Source organism: Diadema antillarum, unplaced genomic scaffold, assembly GCF_040938485.1.
Source record: "Diadema antillarum isolate AM-2024a unplaced genomic scaffold, OU_Dant_1.0 seq00001926_RagTag, whole genome shotgun sequence".
NCBI classification, from domain to species: domain Eukaryota; kingdom Metazoa; phylum Echinodermata; class Echinoidea; order Diadematoida; family Diadematidae; genus Diadema; species Diadema antillarum.
In genome coordinates, this window is record NW_027272589.1 from 281,830 (window position 1) to 305,627 (window position 23,798).

At 39.0% G+C, this 23,798-nt stretch overlaps 2 protein-coding genes across 2 annotated transcripts; one reads left to right on the forward strand and one right to left on the reverse strand.

Annotated features, from left to right (window-relative positions):
* The first annotated feature begins 6,418 nt into the window (after window positions 1-6,418).
* Window positions 6,419-13,618, forward strand: LOC139713208 (crystallin J1A-like). The gene is made up of 7 exons (XM_071624955.1): window positions 6,419-6,491; window positions 7,886-8,062; window positions 9,008-9,199; window positions 9,580-9,736; window positions 10,234-10,427; window positions 11,399-11,538; window positions 12,810-13,618. The coding sequence occupies exons 1-5, from the start codon at window positions 6,419-6,421 to the stop codon at window positions 10,424-10,426; spliced, it is 792 nt and encodes a 263-aa protein (XP_071481056.1). The 3' UTR covers window position 10,427; window positions 11,399-11,538; window positions 12,810-13,618.
* A 3,069-nt stretch (window positions 13,619-16,687) lies between these two features.
* Window positions 16,688-23,096, reverse strand: LOC139713219 (serine/threonine-protein kinase mos-like; the record flags this gene model as incomplete). Its single annotated transcript, XM_071624964.1, has 2 exons — window positions 16,688-19,045; window positions 22,983-23,096. Coding segments are annotated over 2 exons (531 nt in total), but the record flags the coding sequence as incomplete, so codon positions are not given.
* Between the last annotated feature and the right edge of the window lie 702 nt (window positions 23,097-23,798).

Genomic DNA, 23,798 nt, shown 5'->3' on the forward strand with positions numbered 1-23,798 from the left:
GGATTCTCGGCCATTTCATAACCGATTTTCATCAAATAAACTTTTGATACCTCTTAGAATTGCATGCTCTTTGACATCTCATAGAGTGGTTTCTGAATATCTCGCAAAACGTTAAAAGCTAAATCCTCACCTCAGCCAGACATGTACAGTCCCTTTAAGCTTTAAAATGATGGGCAAGTATTAGTCAATTCAAATGGACTCTCCTAGCCTATCTACTGTAAGTATCGGGAAGAAAGCACACACTCTAGAAAAATGTGAACTGAGAAAAGAGGCTCCAAAGTATAGTGTCTATTCAAGGGCTTTATCTTTACCAAGCCATTCTAGCTGCGCAATGAAAAACAACAACAACCACAACAACAACAAGATGTTAATCACCATAGCCTATAGCAACAACAAAAGGGATTACCAGATTAGGCTGAAATTGAGCATGCTCTGTTAGCACTTCTGACCATGATTAATACCAACTTTCAAAGTAGTAGCATCATCCTTTCAAAAGTTATAAGAGTTGAACATGAAAGTGTGTAAAGGATTTTTAAGAAATGAAAAGGGCCTTTAAGACTAACCTAATCACATTATTCTACAAAATATAGTATTCTACCAAAACGGCTAAAGACACATTTGTCCAATGGTCCAGGACCAGTAAAAATCACTGTTGGACCAGTAACTTTTTCAGGAATGGACCAGTAAAAAATGGAAACACTGGGTACCTACTGGTCCGACAGACAGGTTGGACCAGTAGAAAAAAATGGGTTAGGGTTCAGCCCTGCTTTATGATCCCCAAATTAAGAATAATTGAAGAAGAAAAGCTTTTTCAGAAAATATGAAACATTCAAGATTGACTAGGTTGACCTCTTTCACCTCGAGTCCTCATGTAACATCAAGTGTTTTTTTTTTTTAATATGGGCATTTCTGTGTACATTGAAGGACACCAAAGAGAGCATCCCTGATGTCTGTCAGTCTATCTTAATGCTCTGCTGTATGTGCAAGATCTTAAAAGAGTTAAAACAAACAAACAAGCAAACAAACAAACAAACAAACAAACAAAAACAAAGAAATCTCTGATGGATTCTATTGATACTTTGGCCAGGTGTGCTACTTAGAGGTGGGCTGGTGTGTATTGATGTGATGTATAAATATTGATGTGATTATTATCACTTAATGAAATTTTCTTCCCCACATAATCAGGAATTAACTGACATTTGCATAATGCATTAGTCAGCTTCTCATGAGTCAGATTTTGATTTACAAGCTGTATATGAATTCTCTTTATATTTTACTCTTGTAAATTTGCTTCCAATCTCTATTTGACGTGTGTGACAATACAGAAATGAAACAATTGCAAATATTTGAAGCATATTTTTAAAGTTGATTTGTGTCATTGTGTCAATGTGTGTGTGCGAGTGTGTGTGTCTGTGTTTGTGATTAGAGAGAGTGTTAAGAGAGGTTAAGAAAATCCAAAGAGGAATTTTTTGCATTAAGAAGGTTTTGAACGGTAGAAATATCATGTAATGATATAAGCTTTTTTTATGCCGGAGACTTAGTGATTTCGGCTGTCTGTCCGTCTGTCTGTCCATCTGTCCTGTCTGCTACAGTATCAATCTAGTGTGGACAGCATAACTCAAAAACTGTTTGAGGTATCCAAATACAGCTGTGCATGTACAATAAAACTTGGCATAGTATATGAATGGACGAAATTGTGCCTATCAACTTTTGGGTGCACATATTCAAGGTCGAAGGTCAAAGGTCATGGTCAAATTATCAAAATGTCAATATTTTTCCCATATTTATCCAATGCCTGAAGCTATTTCTGAAAATGGTATACATAATTATTGGGGCCACGGGGTTAAAGGTCAGTGACACTTTTTTCTATCATCATGAAATGTGGTGTGTATGCATGTGCTGCCTGACAGTGTTTCTTTTGGGAATTTTGGGATCATTGGGTCAGAGGTCAAGGACCAAAGGTCAGTTTAAAATGCTAAGTTCTTTTGAAATTACACTTTTCGTGGAGATTACTCAATACATAAACTTAATACTATTACTAAGTAAAACTAGGTATACAATGTGCATGTATTACTGCCCAATGATTCTTTAGTGAAAGAGCTTGGTCATAGGGTCAAAGATCATAGGAAATGTTCAAATGTCACAATTTCTTCATATTATGAAAATATCTAAAGTATTGCAGGGCTGCATGCACTAACCAATTTTTTTTTTTTTTTTCTACTGGTCTGACCTGTCTGTTGTACGAGTAGGTACTCAGTTTTTCCTTTCTTTACTGGTTCATTCCTGAAAAAAGTTACTGGTCCAACAGTGATTTAACTGGTCCCGGACCATTAGACTAGTGCCAGTGTGAAGCATTGAGTATTGGCATGAAAATGTTAGTGATTTGAAGAATTGTGGGCAATGGGGTCAAAGGGCAAGAGTCCTTAAAGGTCAAGGGAAAAATTGAAATACTGAAATTCCCAAATACTCGCTGTCTTAAACAATTTAGCTATCAATCCAAACCTAGTTCAAGGAAAGTAAACACAACACATTTGTGACAAACTTGTTTCAATGTATGTGAAACTGTTGCCTCACAACCATGCATTATGGCAGAGGCATACCAGTCGTCATCGCGACATTTGTATTTTTTAAATCATATTCTAGTATTAGTGGAAATTGAGCAATTCAGTTTTTCTGTTTGCGTTTGTTAGTTTCTAACATGTTAACTCTATTTATGTGTTTGGACATGTACCACGTTTTATGGTCATTTTGTTCACTGCATCTATTCAACATTTTGTTTCAAAATGATTTCCACATATATGTATATATATATGACGAGTTTGTTTGCAAAAACCGATAAGTCCATTTTTGAAGATTTTGAAGTATGGTCTCTGTCTTAAAGTACAAAATAATACCTTTTAAATGATATATTGGTCACTGCATATAAAGGTACATCTTTGAAGTTATTGTCAAAAGAAGCAAAAATTTTCTTATTATTCTCGTTATTTTTCTTGACCTTTAATCGCAAATATCTCCATTTGACAATTTTGGACTTATCGGTTTTTGCGAACAAACTCTTCATACATATATATATCTATCTATATATATATATATATATATATATATATATATATATATACATTTGTTTCCCTTGAGGAATGAACTGTTCTTTGCTTTCTCTTGCTTTTTCTTTTTTGTTTTTTCTCTTACTTTTCCTCCCTTCTGGCCATCGTTGAACTCATAATAAAGACCAAGTTCTGCTATTTGTTATTACATTCAAAGTTTAGAGTGCCTTTACGGTTGGATGACTCTTGGAATAGGATGATATACATTTATCTTCCCCTGAGACAAACAAACAAACAAACAAACAAACAAACAAATGAACCAACAGTTTAAAACAAAACAAAACACTAAAAAGGCAAACAGGATTAGTGAGTGTGACATTTCGGCGACAGGTATGAAAACTAAAATATCTTTACAATGTATATCCATTCTTATCTCTGGCTCTTCTCCATGAATTTCATTCTTGCAACAAAACCAGAATTTATGCTGTAGGCCTAATGTTTGTTTCGTGTTATTTTTTATTTTGTTTTGTTTTGTTTTTGCTTTAAATCATTGGATTACGTTTTTAACTCTACTCGCTGTGACACGCAGAGCAACAACGCCACCAGGCGACAGCGAATTGCGCGATCTATCGGGGGCGGAGGATCGGCTTTCACGTTATGTAATCGAAGGCTGCTGATGAGTTGCATAATACACGTTGTTCGTTGGCTTTCGGAATTCCTTTGGTACCACCGTACCCGAAGGTACAACCGGTACAATACCACCGGAGACCAGTAGTACCACTGACCACATGAATTGAATGGCTGGCTGTCAAAGCTCGCTACCAACGCCCTGAAGCCAGCTGAATCTGCTTGGACCTGAGCTGTCGAGTCAGTTACTGCACTCTTATTTTTGAGTTAATTACGCTCGGTAGTTCGCATGGCCCAAGGCGAAGGGACCCACACACGACCACAACTACAACAATCTGGTGACAACTATTATCATACTTCGTATCTTCGCCTTCGGCTTTGGCACGCTCTTTCATTTGCTTTGCAAGGTTGATAGCTAAACGTTCATTAGCTGTGGTAACGTCATTATCATGGTTACATGTATGTAGGTAGGTAACGTTAGGCATTGTCAATGTCACAATGATTTGTAACCGGTAACGTTAGTTTTAGTGAGGGCCAATGATTTAGGCCTAACGACTAACGTTACGTGTGAATAATTGGTGGCTATCATTACATTATCACGAGTAAGGCCACCGGACTGCATGAATCCAAGCAGCGGAATGAATAAAGAATGATTGCAATTAACAGATTAGTAATCACATTGTCATGCATCTATCATATCATGATATGGACTGATGGATGCGCAATGTTATTGCCGATACTGTTAACCCGTTCCTTACGGGAACCTGGTTTACCAGGTTCCCAAAATGAAGACAAGGGTGCCTGCTTCAATGACCTAAATTCATGTTTCTTTGTGTTAAAATGCTCAGAAAAGTGGGTTTGATAAAAAGATCAGAGTTTATTCTATCAAGATTTGTTCTCCTGCTGTTTAAAAAAGGGGGTTTTACAGTATTATGTACCTTTTCCTGATTTAGTTTTTTGCTTGTTCTGCTGTAAACTCGTACGAACATGATGTACATAATGATCAAGGCTGAGATCAGTTAGAAATGCGGGTTCGCTGACCCCAGTCACCTCATTTAGGTACCTGGTTTTGTGTAGAACAAAAGATTCTGAGAGCTCATCAGCGCACGCTCTATTCGTACCTCGCACCCGATCGATATTTCCATTGTTCACGGGCACATGTAGTTGACCGTAGATAGGGGGACACAATGAACCGCTTGACTGCCTTCACACAGCTGGATTACCAACCTGTGTGCCTCTCTGTCGACGGGCGAAAAGAATCTCGTTTGGGGGCATTAAAGGCAGTCCGAGAATTGCGGAAGGAACGGGTTAATAATTGTTGATAATAATGCTTTGTTCATGTAGCCTAATGTAAAATACAGTAGAACTAACAAAGTTAGAGTGTAGACCCTATGTACAATGTGTATAGTCTAGTCTATTCCTTAAATTATTACCAATTATAATCTAGATGCATATATTTTTGAAAGACTTCCTTACAATACAGTACAGCTACGTGTGGGGAACCATGTAATACCCGTATTAATTTCCCCATAGATTTACCACTCAAACGCTGTTCGCTTATAATGCCTGGCTACATTTATGTGCATTGATGCATGCACTCACTAACAGTTGGCAAGTGCGTGCAGTCTAGCTTGTTTTCATTTCGAACAATTCAGTTTGATTTTAATTCAATTCAATGCAAAATCAGTGGTGTGTTTTGCTGGCAAAAAAAGAAAAAGAAAAAGAAAAAGGCATATCTAATCACCCTACATTTTGTACAGTAAAGGCCTACCGGTACATGTATACACCCTTTGTAGCTAGATACAGCACACATCTGTCAGGGTGTTGGTGTGTAGAGCTGTAGTGTAGGCCTACTAGAGGTAACGTTATGTCCTTGTACAAAGTGTCATTTATAGTCTTTACCATCTGATTCTCTGCCCTCCAAATGAGTGACATAGTGCAGCTTTTGATTTGTATGCTGTGAGGTTATGTGCTTCTTCATATAATTTTATCAAAGTCACATATCTTTTTCCAAGCTTTTAATACCGGTATTTAACTTGACCCATTGACCTCAGGTGGCTGTCAACTGTACTCAAGGACTTGAATTTGTGAGAGAAAAAAACAGAAGTACTAAAAGCAAACAAACTCTGATCTGTAAGGACTTTTTTGGCTCTTTTTCATGTGGAGCAGACTAGTTTCAAGAATGATACAATTTTTTTAAATTTTTTTAAATCTGATTAGAAAAAATAATAATGGTGCTTATTGCACAGGTCAGTGACAGACTTACGAATGAGGCAATTCTATGACATCATTGCCCAATCTTGTTAGCCTAATGTCATGAAAAAATGAAAATGAAAAGTGAGAGATAGAGGGGAAAAAAATTCATGATCATTACGTGTGCATTCATTATTCTATCGATACATACCGGTACTGAAAATTCCCTGAAGTTGGAAAGCTCTGGAATGGTTTGCCCAGACAGAACATTACCATTGGATCTAGTGTAGGGTCTTCAAATCCACTGTCCCCAAGTGAACAAATCGTGTGTGATTTTACCAATATTCAATTCTACATTCTTGACAGACCTCTACACTGTAGTTTAATACAGTTGAACAAAAGTTGAAAGTTCCTAGCAGCTTAGTCAGAAGTGATGAACTCAAAGTACAAGGAATTGCAAGCTACCTTGGAACTAATGTCTGTCATTCTTTGGGAACCCATGTTGTGTGTACATTTCACCGTAGATGGATCAGTTTTGTGAGTAATCAGTCGTCATGGCAGCAGCTGATGTGGTGAACCAGAGGGCAGTAGCAGCTATTGTTGGTGCACTTGTAGGAGATGCAGCGGGTAAGTCACTTTTGGTTGAGGATCGAGGGGAAGGATTGTCAAAGGGAAGGAGAGGAAGATAGTCTCAGAGCTACCAAGTCTCACGCATTCTGCGTGAGACTCAAGCATTTAGGGGCCATCTCACAATCTCACGCATGACACCCATTTTTCTCACGCATCAGGCGAAGTCTGCAACTTGGGCCTATAATAATGAGCATAGCTCAAAAGATTAAAGTGATAGTTGCAAATGAAGGTATAATTCCCTTTTGTCTTATAGTCACTTAAGTATGCACCTGATCGCACCATTAAGAGCTAAAAATTGAAAAAGCTCCCTACCGTGGGACTCGGGCCACAGGGGGGGGAAAAACCCCTCCCACACCCTCGCTCGTGTGCACAGTCGCATGCCGAGATGCCGAGTCATGAAAATCTCACTCATAAATTTTTTTTGAACTTGGCATCCCTGCAGTCTGGAAAAAAAAAATGGGAGAGAGAGCATGTACACTTGTATTCAAGGGACATTTGATGGAAAAAAAAATGATATAAGCGTAATATGCATCTTTTTGTCGACTGTTGTGCCACGGCTACCAGGGAAATCACCAAGGTATATGGTTGTATGTATGTAAATGAATTCAAGACAAAAAGCTATCAGCTGCAAGTACAGTTTTAGCTAGTGTTCTGATAATGCCATATTTGCAACAGACCAGAATTGCCCCCTGCCGCCCCCCCCCCCCCAACTCCATTTATTTTTATATGTGCCTTTATATGCGCCTTTACCCATGTGTGTATGTGTTAAATTAGTTTGAGCAGGAGGACCATGAAACAATTTGTTTTTTTCTTAACCCAATTATTGATTATTAGTGGCATAGATGAAATCGCATTAGTTGAGCACATGATACCTTTTTAGTTCAGTAAGTGTCCAGCTGTTTATGTGTCCTTCAGACCTATTAGCTATTTCAAAGCACAAACAGCCTTCCAGGAGAATAACAGGTAATCATTTTTTTTTTTTTTTACTTTTTTTTTTGGGGGGGGGGGAGGGGTGGGGGTTTAAGCTGATTTTATTGAATTTCATTGCCAGTCTTTGGATACATTTTCCCTTGTAGTTGAAATTACATGGCAGTGTGTAGGAGAATGATTTGATTCCCTTTGTGAAAATACTAGGGTTTTATACTTTTTTATACACATTGTATTGCCAAAGAAATGCACAAAATTGTAATGTGAATTGTTTTCTTTGAGAAAATCCCACATGCGTATGACTTCATGCTCAGTTTTGATCAAACAGATTGCAAAAGAAGATTTGTGTAATGAAAATTCTGTCATTTTACCCTTTGATAACTATGAATTATTGATTATATTGGTGCTAGCTGTTTGCAAGAAGAAGTTCAAACTTGATCATGTGTCTTTTTCTCTGAGTCCAGCTCAGCCTATCCATTGGATCTACAATCTCAACAAATTGAAGGACGTGCTGGGCAGCTCTGAGAATCCAGAATTCCGAGTGCCATCGGCTAATCCCTTCTACTGTATTGAGACTGGCAAGAACACATGCTATGGAGACCAGACCCTGGCGCTGCTTGAATCACTGGTCAGGTGTGGAGGTGAGCAGCCTTCTTTTACCTTGCTAACCCTGGTCTCAAGCAAGCAAGCTGCTGAGGATAGGAGAAAGACAAGCCAGTATGCATACCCGGCAGACATTGCAATTCCTATAGAGTTCATTTGATGTCCCAAGCTGAATTATGGTACACGTAGGCCAGAGCTTCTTGATCGTGGGGAAAGATGAATACACTGTACACGTATATTTTAGTGCACAAGTCCTAATATTAAAGTACAATGTATGTCTAAAAATACAGGTACAGTCAAACCTGCCTTAGTGGCCACCTGTCTATGGCGGCCACCTGTCTATAGCGGCCAGCCACTGAAAAATCCCCGCGAGAGAAGCCCTGTTACAGATCCTGTGTATAGTGGCCACCTGTCTAACGCGGCCAGCGGCCACAAATTTTGTTTCCTGCCATAGATTTTAACCTGTCTATAGCGGCCAAAGAACCGATAATTCAGCGTGTTTTTCTGCTATGTAAAGCCGTGCCAGTCATTCATGGGCAATGTTCAGTGATCACCACCGCTGTATTCATCATTCATTCAGGCATAATAATGCACTAGTGTTACGCTTTCTTCATGACTGTACACATGCTATGTGCAACAATTTCATAAAACCAACATTGTTCAATACATGAAACACATGTCTGTAGGTTATACGTACACACATACATTTACATGTACATGTAAGTACTTATTGATGTGTACAACGATGATACATGTTACATGTTACATTTTTTCCGGCTCCCTTGGGTGGCTGCTATAGACAGGTTTGACTGTACATGTATATGAACCAAGGGCAGGATGAAAGAAACAAAAACAAAAACAAAACAAAAACAAAACAACAAAGAATCTAACAAAAAGAGATTTGAAAGGACAGAATGTACAAAAGACCATCTTGTACTATCTATCTGGTTACAAATTTTTGACTTTGATGCTTTTTCCAACAGGGCTAGACACCAAAGACTTTGCAAAGACGCAATACCAATATTTTGGCCCAGACACTGAGTATGAGGATTCAGCGAATGCCAAATATGTCATGAAGTCTGGCGTGCGCAAGGGTTTCCCAATCCAGGCGGCATGGCGCAACCAGGTCATCAAGGACTTTATGAAGAAATATGAAGCTGGCATGGAGGAAACAGGTCAGTAGAGGTTGTTTCTTAGTCTAAACAGGCATGAAATGTTCTGTAATAACCAGTAGAGATCGTCTCTTAGTCTAAGAGCATGGAATGTTTTGGAATAACCAAAGTGTTTATATGGATAGTTAACCCCGCTCTATCTGGTAGATTTCTGTATTAAACTTCATTTCAATTAAAAACTGTCATTTGATGATAATGCTAGGCAAAGACAAAGACAATGCAGTAGCAGCAACAGCAGTAGCGCAGCATAAGAAATCAAGCTAAATTTATCAAGTTGTTCTGGAAAGGTGTGATCACTAAAAGAAGATGTTTATGGTTTACTGTGGCCTTTATAGTACCTTTCTCTTTTTCCCTTCAAACATCGCTCTCTCTCTCTTTTTCAGGAAGTGAGAGGAGTAAGGATATGCATGCCATCATCCAAGTTGTCCCTGTCGCCGCCCTCTATGCAGGCAGACCAGAGATGCTAGACAAAGTGGAGGAGGCTGTCTCCGTTACCATGACAGCCGATGAAGCCATTGTGCATAGTCTAGTTGCTGCCAGGTACAGCACACAATTACAAGTAGCTAGTTTCTGTCACTTCTGTCTATTTCTGTTGCTTTGTGATTTTTTTCCCCTGTCCTTGTCTGAAGGTCAGTTTTGTGTACATACTCTTTGACACTGTTAGACCACCGATGAGAGATGATTTTCCTATAACACACTTTCTTATAGGCACCTGCGCGAGTATACTTGGGACTGGTCTTTAACAAGTTAACAAGACTGTAAAAATCAATGAATTGCATTTACATAGATTCCTATAATTTCTTATTGTGTGATGAAACATGACTTTGATTACATTGGTGACAGGTGATAACATGAAATTAGCACTCATAAACTTGTCCTTTCAGTGATAAAGCTTATCAAATGCTTGTCGGGCCGTTGTAAAACTCTCTCTTGTTCTTGTTCAAATGCTTTTGACATGTGTCAGAGTCAGTGGTTGCCATTTCAAGTGACCTGCTTGCCTATGCTTATTCCCTTCTTCCCAACTCTGTTAATGAAAGAATCGTGGAGCACTACATACTCCGTGGCAGCGGCGGTAATGCGGTGGAGTCGGTGTTGAAGGAGCTGCGAAATCCCCAGCGATCCAATGCCCATTCCTTGGACCGGGCCATCATTGGTTTCCTGGAGAACATCAGGCAGAATGAGTCCGTCCCTCATTTTGCGGCAGCCACCAAACTGTTCAAGAACAACTGAGGTGAATGAAGGAGAGGGGCTCTCCTGAGTAACAAAATGCCATCACCATTAAAGTACCCTCCATGAAATTGCCCCCCCCCCCCAAAAAAAAAAAAAAAAAATAATAATAATAATAATACTAATTAAAAAAAATAAAAGAATAGAAAAAGAAGAAGAATGAATTCACATCCAGCAAAATGACAAGCCTGGACAAATGAAAGTATGGAGAAAAATCTTGTTTTGATTACAGTAACAGAATGGTCGGTGATTAGCTGGGTGAGAAAAGATATGCACAGTGAACCACGTTCAAAACAAACTTGCATATTGTTCACTGTGTGGCAAAGTGGAACTCCAACCATTTTCCCCCCTCAACTTCAGCCACCATTTACTTCTGTTCAAGCTCATTGTAAGAATTGTAATAGCAGAAGAAGTTGTAGTAATGTGTGGTATAACTTGTATAGATGTTGAGAGCAATAGTAATTATGACAAAGGTGATAACATTAATGTGATGGTGGTATAATAGAAGTTTGTGAGAACACCTTTCAAAAGAAGTTGGTGACACCTTAAACAAGACAAAATAAAACTTTACTCAGAACAGCAAATGAATAACTGAATTTCCCAAATTTAATGAAGTGTCATCTGTTCTCTACCCATCTTTATCTTATGGTTATATAGTGAGTCTATTTTAAGGCTATCATAGACATCTCTGTCACACCATTAACTGTGAATGATTCGTGAATATCTTATGACAGTGAAGGCTTTGTACGTCCAACATTATATCCTACATTATTACAAAAAACAATATCCTTTAATTAGCTTCAACTTAAATCAATCAAGACTGGCAATTAATTATTTTTCCTACACTTGTGTTAAAGCTAATGATGAAAATATGTTTATTCTTAACGAATGCAACTTGAATGGCGATTACCTGAATAAAAGTGACAGAGGAGCTCTTATTAATGCTGATTATTATTTGTTTCATCAAAATGACAGATTTGCCTGGGGCGTTCCAGTCCGCTGTGCACGGACTCCTCAACAGCACAGACTTTGTTGAGGGGATCCGCACCACTATGCGTGCAGGGGGCTGCAACGCCAGTCGCTCCGCTTTCATTGGAGCGTGCCTAGCAGCCAGAGTGAGTTTTGTGTTTCATTTTCAATCTGAGAAGATGGCTGGATAGCCTATATTTACCCTCACTCACTGGTCTTACATAGGATAACTATGTACCTAGGGCATACTACTTCACCAAGTTATGCACCCTGCTTTTTGCGATGATTGAATGAAGTGAGATCTTTAATGTTTGTTGGCTGTGACTCTCCCACATATGGGTGATGTACAAAGTTGCATATCAGGCATCTGCATTAACTCTGTCATTATCATGAATTACCCATTTGATGAGAATGTATGCGGCTTTTTCAGGTACTGGTCACATGGGATTTATAAACGGCCCCCAAGGGGGCAAAGTGTAGGGGAAAGGGCAGATTGTTTGTATTGATATTTCAAGTGAAAAATATAGGACCCATGGGACTAATGCTTTGGTTGGTGGGATACAAAAACTCCTGAAAGCGTACAAGCGCCCCACACTCCTGTAGGAAGGTGAAATAAATTTGTTCTGAAAATTCTTTGTATTTTTCATTATCAAGGCCACTTGGTGCATAGGCACATTATGGGTTAGATGGAGTAATAAGATGCTTGATATCTATGATGTGCTTACATTAGGGGGAAGAAGCATAATTTGTTCAGTGTTTCAAAAATCCCAGGTAGGTTTGTTGCAGTCAATGAATTGTTGTCTTTGTGGGTACCTTCTCTGCATTATGACATTGTATTATTTGATGTACAATGTGACAAAAATGAAGCTTAAAGCCTGTAAAGTGAATATGTGACCCGCTACAACAAAAGGATCCTAAAGTCGCTGACGGGTGAGCCGAGCATGGCCCAGAAAAATGCTATTTTCTGGCCTTTCCTTTGATCATTTAGCTTCGAAATTTCGGCAGATGATGATAGATTACATTAGACTACAAAATTATGTTAAAAACAGAAATCCGAACGTTTTGACAGACTTTGGTGAGCTGACTTCAAACTCGATTTTCTCGGCTCACCCGCCAACGACTTAAGGATCCTTCTGTTGTAGCGGATCACATATAGAGATATTGCGGTCCACTGTATATGAAGCTTATTGCACAGAAATGTGAGCTTTGAATTGAGAGCTTCGTGGAAGTTGTAGGCTTGTATGAATATTAAATTATTAGACTTTGTGCTGCAAAATGTACCTATACAATGATGCATTTACTTAACCCTTTTTCTTTATGAAGTTAATCCCATTGTGTTGATGCATTCAAACTGTTTCCCCTAAATCAGGGAGTAGTGGGATAATTCTCTTTGCTATGTTCTCTCCAATTGATGCAGAATGGCTTGAACAGTGTTCCCAGGGACTGGTGTGCAAGGACGATCAACTATCCCAGAGCTCTCCGGGAGAGCCAGCAGCTGGCTGAACTGAGAGGGAAGCTGTAGGGAGGGTGTACTCACAAACACCCTAATATATACATCATGCATGAGTCCAACCATCATGGCCATGCCTTTCATCACAGATTCTATGGGCAAATGCTGTTGTACGATTTGACTGCTCACCAGAAGTAATGAAGGTTGTTATATTTTATCTTGCTGTTTGTTTGTTTGTTTCTTTGTTCGTTCTGTTTTTGTTGCAGTCATGGAGGAGACCAAAAAATATTTCAAAGCTGAATGCATAGACAGCAGTATTGATAAAACAAACAAACAAACAAACAAACAAAGCAACAAGTGAGCACATTTCCACAACATTACGACTTACACATTCATCCAGTAATGGTCCTACACAAATCTTCAATTCACACCCAATTGGCCAGCAGTATCACAGTGTTAATGAAGTGTTGTGTACAAAACCTCTGGCAGGATGACACAGCTTGGAAAGGAAACTGTTATAACTGCTATTCCATTGGCTGGGAGTTGCTGATTTGAAGTAGAGACCATTAACTTTCATGCATATGAATACTTGTTTGTACCAAGTTGTACATTAAATAGCATTGTTTCCTTTCTTGACTTTGTTTTCAAGACTTTGCTTTGAAGTTAAAATATGTCACGTTTTAGTCATAACAGGGAGAGGTTAAATCTACATTGTATCTGCAATATAGAGAAAGCTTTAATGTTGTTAATATTTGACTCGTATATTTGTTGATATTATTCACTTTCTTTTTTTCAAGTGCCTGTTTTCTTTGACTTGCAACATTTTCACCTCTGTTTATTGCAAGTAATCATGTTTATGCCAAAAAAAAAAAATATATATATATATATATGTATTTTATTTTGATAACAATGAATAATGAGTAATGAGTGAGTAATGATCCAAGTGATAATGACAAATATAATAAGAATAAGAACAGAAATGTGATCTAGAATGTAGATATATCCAGCTTTTCGGAGACATTGCAGGCTCATAGTCACTTTGAAAATTAAACATGACCTTGAGGAGACACTTTGTGTCTTCGTAATGTTTAACTACAGTATTACATCCCATGCAATCACATGCTAGTTATCTACACATTGTGTCCCTAAAGCTGTATCCAGAGCTTTTGGACGAGTGTCAGAAGTATGTATGAGTAGGTGCAAAGTCTTATGTTTGCAACCATATCACCCAGCTAAATACTGCTTGATGGTAAGGTTAGAGTAAAGATTAGGGTTAGGATTAGGATTAGGAGTATGGGTTAGGGTTATGATTAGGTTCAGGATTAGGATTAAGATTAGGGCCACGGTTAGGGTCCGGGGTAATTCCCCAGGGGGTAAGTGCCCTAGACCCGTTTGCAACATATAGCGATGAGATGAATGTCTTCTACTTGCTCACTCCAGTGGCTCAAGTGCAAAGATAAGAGTTGTCTTCCATAAACATTCCCATCATTTTAGTGTATGCTGGTATGCATAAATTTCTTTTGCAATATATGGCTCTTAATGCATGATACTTTGTAAGTCCAAAGAAAATAGAGGTATGAGAAACTTCCAATTTGAGGTTGAGGTATTACTGTAAAAGTGGAAAGTTTTGCGGTGTTGAAATTTTCGCACATTTCGCACAACCAGGAACTAGCGCGAAAATGAAAGCACATGAATGATTTTGCTTGCAATATGTTCCCGTACTTACTGTCTTGATTCCACGGAATTAAAAACGATTAAAAACAAAATTAGTCGTGCGAAAATATCCACTTTTACAGTATGTACTTTCCATAACAGTGGAAATTTAGTGTAATGAGATCCTTCAGATCAAGACAATTTGTTCTTTAATATATCAGATATTTTGTTATCAATTGCCAATTAACAGTGCAACAAGGGAAATAAATTAATTAGGACTGGAGAAATTAGTTTGTTATATCAGGTACTTTGTTATGTCAGATCTCTTTATATCAAGTTTCCACTGTAATTCAATTTTAGCAATTCATGGTATGCATGTGCAATGGCATGAGACAGAATCAATATGGTAGTGTACAGTGTATTTATTTTATGCAACAAACGTATAGGGTTTTGATATTTATTGCAGACATACTGTACATCCATACATGTTTATTTTTTTGATACATTATACACTAATTTGAATGTGCTATAATCTGAATAAATTTGATCATCGTTCCATCAACACTCTTGCATACCAAAGTTTCCTTATCAGTAACAGATTCTTTGTGTAACATATTCCATAATATGTGGCCATTCAGCTAAAAACCCACAAAGTTGCAAATTAGGATTCTCTGTAAAGGGGCAACATATGTCATTTTGGTTGACATACTGAAATTTTCAGTTTGTCTTGAGATGTATCTTGTCCTTACCTTCTGTCAAAATTTGTTGGCTTACGTAACACAAAATGGACAGTGAAATAATTAGCATTTTTTTCTTGGCAATACCTCTTCAGACAGGCGTTGCTTTTCACTCGGGAATAGAATACATAATAATTTTCGTTGGTACATCTGCACAGCATGCCTGAGTGACCTTTATCTTCAAATCCTGTTTTCTCTATTTGTTATTAAATGTTACATCCTAACTCCATCTTATGTCAGTCAAGATGGTCCAGTTTAAAGAAGTTATGTATCATTTTAAAATGTAGAACTTAATCCTTTAAGTGATGTAGAAATGTGGGAATTTGTTTTGGCCTCTTTTTGTGGGTTTGAGCTGAGCAGTCACATTTACATTTGTATGACAGTATACATGTATGTATTGTATTTCGTACTGCATAAAAAAAACAAACGTGCAAAATGCACTCTTAGAGAGAGAGAGAGAGAGCGAAGGAACATAATCTCTTTTGTTTTCTTAATTTAGCACCTTCATACAAGCAAATGTCAAATACACATAAGTTTACAACAAGAACTCATAATATTATGACCAGCCAGGACATGCTGAAAAAAAAAAAAAAAAAATATAACAATACAAAATCAAAACAATGAAACAATCCAGTAGGGCATGGTCAATGACATTACAAAGTACAGGGGCGTGTAAAACGAGGAATGTTCGCGTGCATTATTCGCAAATTTCGCGAGCACGAAGATTCACGAAATTAAAATGCACGCGAAAGTTCTTTACTACACTATATGCATTGAATGGCAATAGCAGTTCGCGAAAATTTCATGCTGCAAAAAAGGCCGTCGGCTTCAATTTGCGAAAAATTCATGCCGCGAATATATCATGTTTTACAGTATTACCTGAATATATGTACAGTTTATATTTTACCCCATCACAAAACCCCCAAACAAAAGACAAATGAAAAACTCAGAAAAATAATAACTTATAGTGCCCGAGTGGCCTTATGGGCGGTGGAAGATTTACGTTCATTGGCAGAGATGTGCACGAATATGCCATAGATCTATGCATTTACATCAAAATCAAAGTGTGTAGGCAAATATTGAAAGCACATGGAATTGCAACAAAAAACGTGTGTGCATTTACATTAATTTCACTACTGTTCATATAGGCCTATATGCACACAACAGCAATCAAGGATGCCATGGTCAGACATCAAAGAACAAAGGTCATAATGAGAAGAACACAGTGAATCTGCATTTCAAAAAAGACAGATATTGATATTGTTACCTCAACCTTTTCTTCTCTCAAGATAATTTTACCAAAACTCTTTTTCTGTCTATTGTTTGTACATGTGTATGTACCTTGATTGTAGAGGCATGACCCTTATACAGAGGGAAACCCAATATCGAGAATGTGATTGTCCTCCTTTTTAGGTGTCATATTATACACCCCCCCCCCCCCCCTCCGTACGTAATCTGTCCGTACAGGTGACGATAGACATGATTGTTCAACTTTATGGCACACGCGCACAGTAAGATACAAACATTATGCTACGCAGTAATTATACAATGTGCATTTCAGTTATGTGTTGAATATTCCCTTTCACACCTACAACTTAAATATTACATAGTCAAATGTTCTACCAGATAAAGTTCTACCAAACAGGAGTACAGCCGTTGTTTGTTGGCATCATAGCTGTACTATCATACAGTTTGAATACTTAACATTTGTGCATTACATTTTCAACTTCCTTATTTACTAAGCCCCATGTAAACACACACACACATACACACACAAAAAACCTGCTGTAAACTGCTGTCATATTGATAATTATAATAACGATGAACAGTAACTATAATAATAATACCAACAACAATAATGATAATAAAACTTTTTTATAAATATGTGACTTGTTTGTAACATCTACATGCTCAGAAAAGCAACTTGTCATAAAAAGGAAAAAAGTAAAGAATCTACCTCTGAAAATATTGTACGTTATGTTTGTGGACGGCACTCGATTCTACTGTACACCTATAGTTTGGCCACACTGGAATAGAAATGAGTTGTATCATTATCTTTAAAAATGCAGCACTGTTGCTTATTAACAAAGTCAAATTTGTTAGAAAGTCCAAGCAAACTTTCAGTTCTTCTGTACATTCTTCTCTTCCGATATTGTCTTCATGTTTTTCCTGCTATTACCTTCTGAAAAAAAAAAAATGCAGAGTGTGATTGTGAACAGACCATTTCGAAACATATTTATTTGCAAATAACAATGATAATAATTAGAGCAACAACAATAATGATGATAATAACAATAGCAATAATAATAATAATAATAATGATAATCATAAAAATAATGATAATGAAAGAATAGCTTTATGTGTCACTTTCTTCCCCAGAACCTGGTTTTACTGTCATGAATGGGGGATTTTTGTTTCTTTGCACAATGAAATAAAAATACTAATATCAAATTAAAAAAAAACCCAAAACAAAACAATACAAGACAAAACAAACAATGCCAGGCAAACTATTTGCAATTGCACATTTTGTTTACAATACCACTGTTAGACTTATCATTGCAATATGCACGATTCCTTTTAAACAATGAAAGAAGATCTGGTTACCATATTGGACATTTCAAAAATACAAGAAAAATGTTCTTGTATCATTGTTACGTGGACATGACTTCTGATAATGCAGACTGTGTTTGTACCTTATATGCCATTATATGCTTCAGCTCCATTAAATGAAGAGTTTGTTCGCAAAAACCAATAAGTCAATTTTTTAAGATTTTGAAGTACGATCTCTGTCATAAAGTACAAATTAATACCTTTTAAATTATATAATTATTGGTCACTACATATAAAGGTACATTTTTGAAGTTATGGTCAAAAGAAGCAAAATTTTTCTTATTATTCTCTTTATTTTTCTTGACCTTTAATCGCAAATATCTCCATTTGGCAAATATGGACTTATCGGTTTTTGCGAACAAACTCTTCAAATATTACCTTTTGCTTCTGCAATAGGATAGCAATAAATAGATAAATAACAAGAAAACTAAACCAAACCAAAACATGAAAACAAGTAAAAACAAACAAAAACAAAAGATTTTTTTTTTCCAAATCAGCTTGTACTGCAATTACACTGTATCTAACACGACTAATGGCAGTTTCACATTTTAATTGGTCGACTTTAGTGGATACATCTCCAAGAGACATAGCAACTGAACTGTAAAATAAAAGATTTTGTACAAATCAGCTTTTTGTGTGACTTCTACTGCAATTACACAGTATCTAATGAGAGTAACAGCAGTTTGTCATTTTAATTTGTCAACTTTAGTCGATAGGTCTACATCTCCAAGAGATATAGCAGATTCTACACTGCATCAAACATCCAAGCCAGTTGCCCATCTCTACTCAATAGCCAAGCTCCTGGAATCGGCTCATTAGTTGAGCGGCTGACGGTCTCTCGTTCGGGTCCTCATCGAAGCACGGCGCCAGGATGCGTTTGATGTCAGAATCAGCTTTTCTCAGATGTGGAGGCAGGGAATGGGTGCCCACGAGCCGGCCCAGTAGGAGGAGGTTATCCCCGTCGCCCCACAGCGGCTTTTCCGTGAACAGTTCGAGGAGGGTGCACCCTAGAGACCAAATATCACATGCCGAGGTCATCTTGCTTTCCCCCTTGTCCCGTCCCCGTCGGCCTTTGAGACACTCCGGCGGCATGTAGTAGATCGTGCCGCGCACGCCCGGTTTGGAATCCTCCGGGGAGTCACGGGACTTCATGTGTGCAAGCCCGAGATCGCAGAGGTATGCTTTCTTGCTTGATTTCTCCACCTGCAAGAAAGTAAGAGAAGACCAAAAGAAAATGTGGTTGCAGAACTCCCAGCCATTCTGAATTTTAGGGAGAGAATTTGAATTTTTGACTATTCCCTTCTTCTTTCAATAGAAGTTTCCTGTTTCTCCTGATGATTCTACCACAGCTTTGGACAATTTAAAGCTAGCTCTTTCTACTTTTTAGCCAAATCATCCCTGTTTTTCAGTCAGAAAGGTTGGGAGGTCTGTGGATGGTACGGAAAACGAAATTGTTGGATATTCTCATGATATTTATGGGAAAGTGAGACTGCTACATTTTGTATAATATTGATTTGTGTTTATGCACAAAAACTCCATACCGGATCGGTCGTCGCTCGGGCACCAAGGACCGCGCCCTTCGCCGGACACCAGGACGGGGGTGATAAGTGTGCTACTGGTGGACATCAACGGAACAAGATTAGAGGAAGAGAAAACATTGCCACCGCCACATGGAACGTGAGAACACTTGCTGCCACAGGAAAATTAGAAGAACTTGAACATGAGCTCAAGAACTATACCTGGGACATTGTGGGCCTTTGTGAGGCAAGATGGAAGAACTTTGGTCAACATCAGACCAAAGAGGGGAACATCCTCTACTACAGTGGAGAAAAAGACATCCATGTGAAAGGAGTGGGCTTTCTTGTCAATAAGAACATCAAGGACTCAGTTATGGAATGCTGCCCAATATCCAGCAGACTTATCACCATCCTTCTCAAAGCAGCTCCTTTCAATATCTCCATCGTCCAAGTCTATGCGCCCACCACAGACTATGAAGACGAAGTGATTGAGGAGTTCTACACAGAGTTACAGAACACTGTAGAGAAAACGAACAAGAAAGACATCCTCATCATTCAGGGATTTGATGAACAAAGAGACTGGAAAGAGCACTATGGAACCTCGTGTAATGAAAACACCAACGATCGGGGGAGAAGGCTTCTAGAGTTTGCCACCTACAATAACCTGGCACTGGCCAACACCCTCGGTCATCACAAAGATTCGCGTTGCTGGACTTGGCACGCACCGAATGGCACCCACCACCAGATCGACTACATACTGGTTCAGAACCGTTTTCGATCTGGCATCAACAGAGCCAAAACAAGAACATTTCCAGGGGCCGATGTTGGCAGCGACCATGATCTCATCATCATGAACTTCAGAGTCAGGCTGAAGAAGACAAAAAGGCCAAGCAACACACGACTTAAGTTTGACCTTGATAAACTGAAAGATCCAGCCATATGCGAGGTGTTTCAGGCCACAATTGGAGGCAAGTTTGCTCCACTGCTGGTGGTGGACGAAGACCCTGAAGTGCTGTGCAACACCTTCAACACAGTCATGACAGATACTGCTAAACAAGTTCTTGGCTATAAACGAAAGAGAAAGAAACCCTGGGTAAATGACAACATTCTTAAGATGTGTGACGCCCGCAGAAAATTGAAGAACCTCAGACACTCCACAGGGAAAGCTGAGTACTCAGAGATTAACAAGATGATCAGGAAGAGTATGAAACAGGCAAAAGAAAACTGGATCGAACAGAAATGTGCAGATATAGAGACCAACCTGGAGAGGAACAACAGTAGAAAGGCTTTTGAAATTGTGAAAAGTCTCACAAAACAGGAACAATCGCGGGCAACCACTATACAGGACAAAAACGGGAAATGCCTTACTGAAAGTGGCGACATCACAGCCAGATGGACGGAGTACTGCAGAGAACTCTATAACCACCGTATGCAAGGTGACCCAGGGGTTCTCAAAATGGAAGAATCGACCAATGCCGATGACTTCCCTATTCTCAGAGAAGAAGTAGAGGCTGCCATTAAATCCCTGAAGAATGGAAAGGCTGCAGGAGTTGACAACATCCCAGCAGAACTTATCAAGAATGGAGATGAGGAAGTCGTAAACCTACTCACAACAATATGCAACAAGATCTGACTGACCGGAGAATGGCCATCTAGTTGGACCCAATCACTCATCATCACTCTACCAAAGAAAGGAAACCTTCAACTGTGCAGCAACTACAGAACAATTAGCCTCATCAGCCACGCCAGCAAAGTGATGTTGAAGGTCCTCCTCAACAGACTGAAACCACAGGCTGAAGAAATCATAGCCGAGGAGCAAGCAGGATTCCGCAGCAAAAGAAGCACCACAGAACAGATTTTCAATCTACGAGTTCTATGCGAGAAATACTCTCAACATCAACAAGACATCTTCCATGTGTTCATAGACTTCAAAAAGGCTTTTGACAGAGTATGGCACGACGCACTGTGGGCCACCATGAAGAGATATAACATGGGGAAAAAGCTGATCATGACCATCCAGCAACTGTATTCAAAAGCAACCAGTGCAGTACTCGTACAAGACCATATTGGGGAATGGTTTCAGACAACAGTGGGTGTGAGACAGGGCTGCTTGCTGTCACCCACGCTCTTCAACATTTTCCTTGAGAGGATCATGACGGAAGCCCTTCTTGACCACCAGGGCACAGTCAGCATCGGAGGAAGGACCATCACAAACCTCCGTTTTGCAGACGACATCGATGGCCTCGCCGGAACAGAGGAAGAGCTTGGAAAACTGGTGAAACGCTTTGATGACACATCTTCAAAGTTTGGCATGGAAATCAACGCTGAGAAAACGAAGTTGATGACCAACACCAGTCAACCTCTAACAAACAAAATCGCAGTGAACGGACAGGAGCTCAAAGCGGTGAGCCAGTTCAAATACCTGGGAGCCATCATGAATGAGAAGGGATCACACACTGAAGTCATTTCAAGAGCCGCACAGTCAGCAAAAGCAATGGCCAAACTCAAGCCAGTGTGGAAAGACAAGAAGATCAGTCTGAAGACCAAACTTACACTACTGCGCACTCTGGTCACATCAATCTTCCTGTACGCATGTGAGTCCTGGACATTAACAGCGGACCTGCAGAGGAGGATCCAAGCAGTGGAGATGAGATGTTACAGGAGAATTCTCGGCATCTCTTACAAAGATCATGTCACAAATGAATCAGTGCTGAAAACCATCAGGCAAACCATTGACCACTACGAAGACCTCCTCACGATCGTCAAGAAGAAGAAACTAAAGTGGTATGGCCACGTCACACGATCAGACGGCCTCTCAAAGATCATACTGCAGGGCACAGTCCCGGGGGGAAGAAGAAGAGGCAGACAGAAGAAGAAATGGGCTGACAACATCGCAGAATGGACTGGAAAACCTTTTGCAGAGACCCAGGCATTGGCCCAAGATAGACAAAGATGGAGGAGACTGGTGTCCACGTCATTGCAGCGCCCCCACGACCACGCCCGGTCAAGGGACCGGTAAGACGATAAGACATGGGTGCACACGCACACCAAGAGTTATTACTGGATCAATAATCAAAGATTCAAACTTGGCAATAATTATCACTTTCATTTTTTTTTTTAAAATGTCTGCAAGCTGTAAAGGGATGGTACAGTATTGGTGGAGATGAGAATTGGGTTTTTTAACTTTTTGCGAGATACCAAGAAAACACTTATGATATAGTACAGAGCATACCATTTTAAGAGGAATTCAAAGTTTATTTGATGGAAATCGGGTTTGGAATTACTGAAACATCCAAAAACAAAGTAAAACAAAGTGATCGTAATGAAGTGTGGGTCCCACACTTTATTAGAATTGCTCTTTTTTGGGTATCTCAGCCATTTCAAAACCAATTTTCATTAAATAAACGTTGAATTCCTCATAGAATTACATGCTCTTTCATATTTCATAAGAGGTTTCTCATTATTTCACCAAAAAATGTTAGAAACCTGAAATTAGGTCTCAACCAAAACTGTATGATCCCGAACAAGTTGCGTTTGTACGGAAGTTGCAATCTGTATGATTCGTTAGCAGATTGAAACAGACAATACACTGAAGAAGAAAAGGAGATGACAGTGCTGCTTACAATGATATTAGATGGCTTGATATCAAGGTGGAGTATCTTTGATTCGTGAAGGAACCGAATCGCCTGAAGAATTTCGAGACTTATCTGAACCTTTTCAGCTTTGGTGAGTGACATCTGGAAGGAAGAAGCAAAGAAAATAGGATTGGGAAACTCTTATTTAAATGAGAGAACAACAAAATAAAAACAGGAACTGGTCTTTATCAACGTCATTATATCCACTACATTCCGTCAAAACTTCAAACACTGTAATTCTTTGTTAATGTATAGTGTGGCTTCTGGGCCCTCTGCTCATACTAATTTGCTACGCAGGATATTGACGCCCTCAACGTCAAAAAAATGGAGTAGTCACCGCCTTTGTCTTGGGGTGCGTTCGAGAACCAAAGCGTACCGTACCGAACTGTGTCAGTTTTTGGAGCGTTTGAGCGCTCTGTGGAGAAAGTGTACCTCACCAGTTATTTTTAGAAAAGGTCACGCTTGTTTGTAGCTAGAATGTCATTCACCTGTTGCTTGAACTTCACCTGTCCCAAACAAAGAGAATGATGTCTTTGCATTGTGACGTATTCGCATGATACGCGCATGTTTTTGAACTTTTGGTACGCTTTGGTACGCTTTTGGAGCACATCGGGAAGTGGTCCACTTTAAGCTCGGTACAGTACGGTACGATACACTTTTGCCAAACTGTATAAACTGGTTTGCTCCATTTTGCTGTCTCCTACTGTATAATATTCGGAAATTCGGATGATGAAAGAAATTACACAGTGGTTATATCATTGGATAGCTACGGTATACAGTCTGCGTCAATCTTGCGAAAATACA

Coding starts and splice junctions, on each gene's coding strand:
- LOC139713208 (XM_071624955.1), top strand. CDS start 6,419: ATGGCAGCAGCTGATGTGGTGAACCAGAGGGCAGTAGCAGCTATTGTT. Junction 6,492..7,885: donor ACTTGTAGGAGATGCAGCGG/GTAAGTCACTTT, acceptor CTCTGAGTCCAG/CTCAGCCTATCCATTGGATC. Junction 9,200..9,579: donor AGCTGGCATGGAGGAAACAG/GTCAGTAGAGGT, acceptor TCTCTTTTTCAG/GAAGTGAGAGGAGTAAGGAT.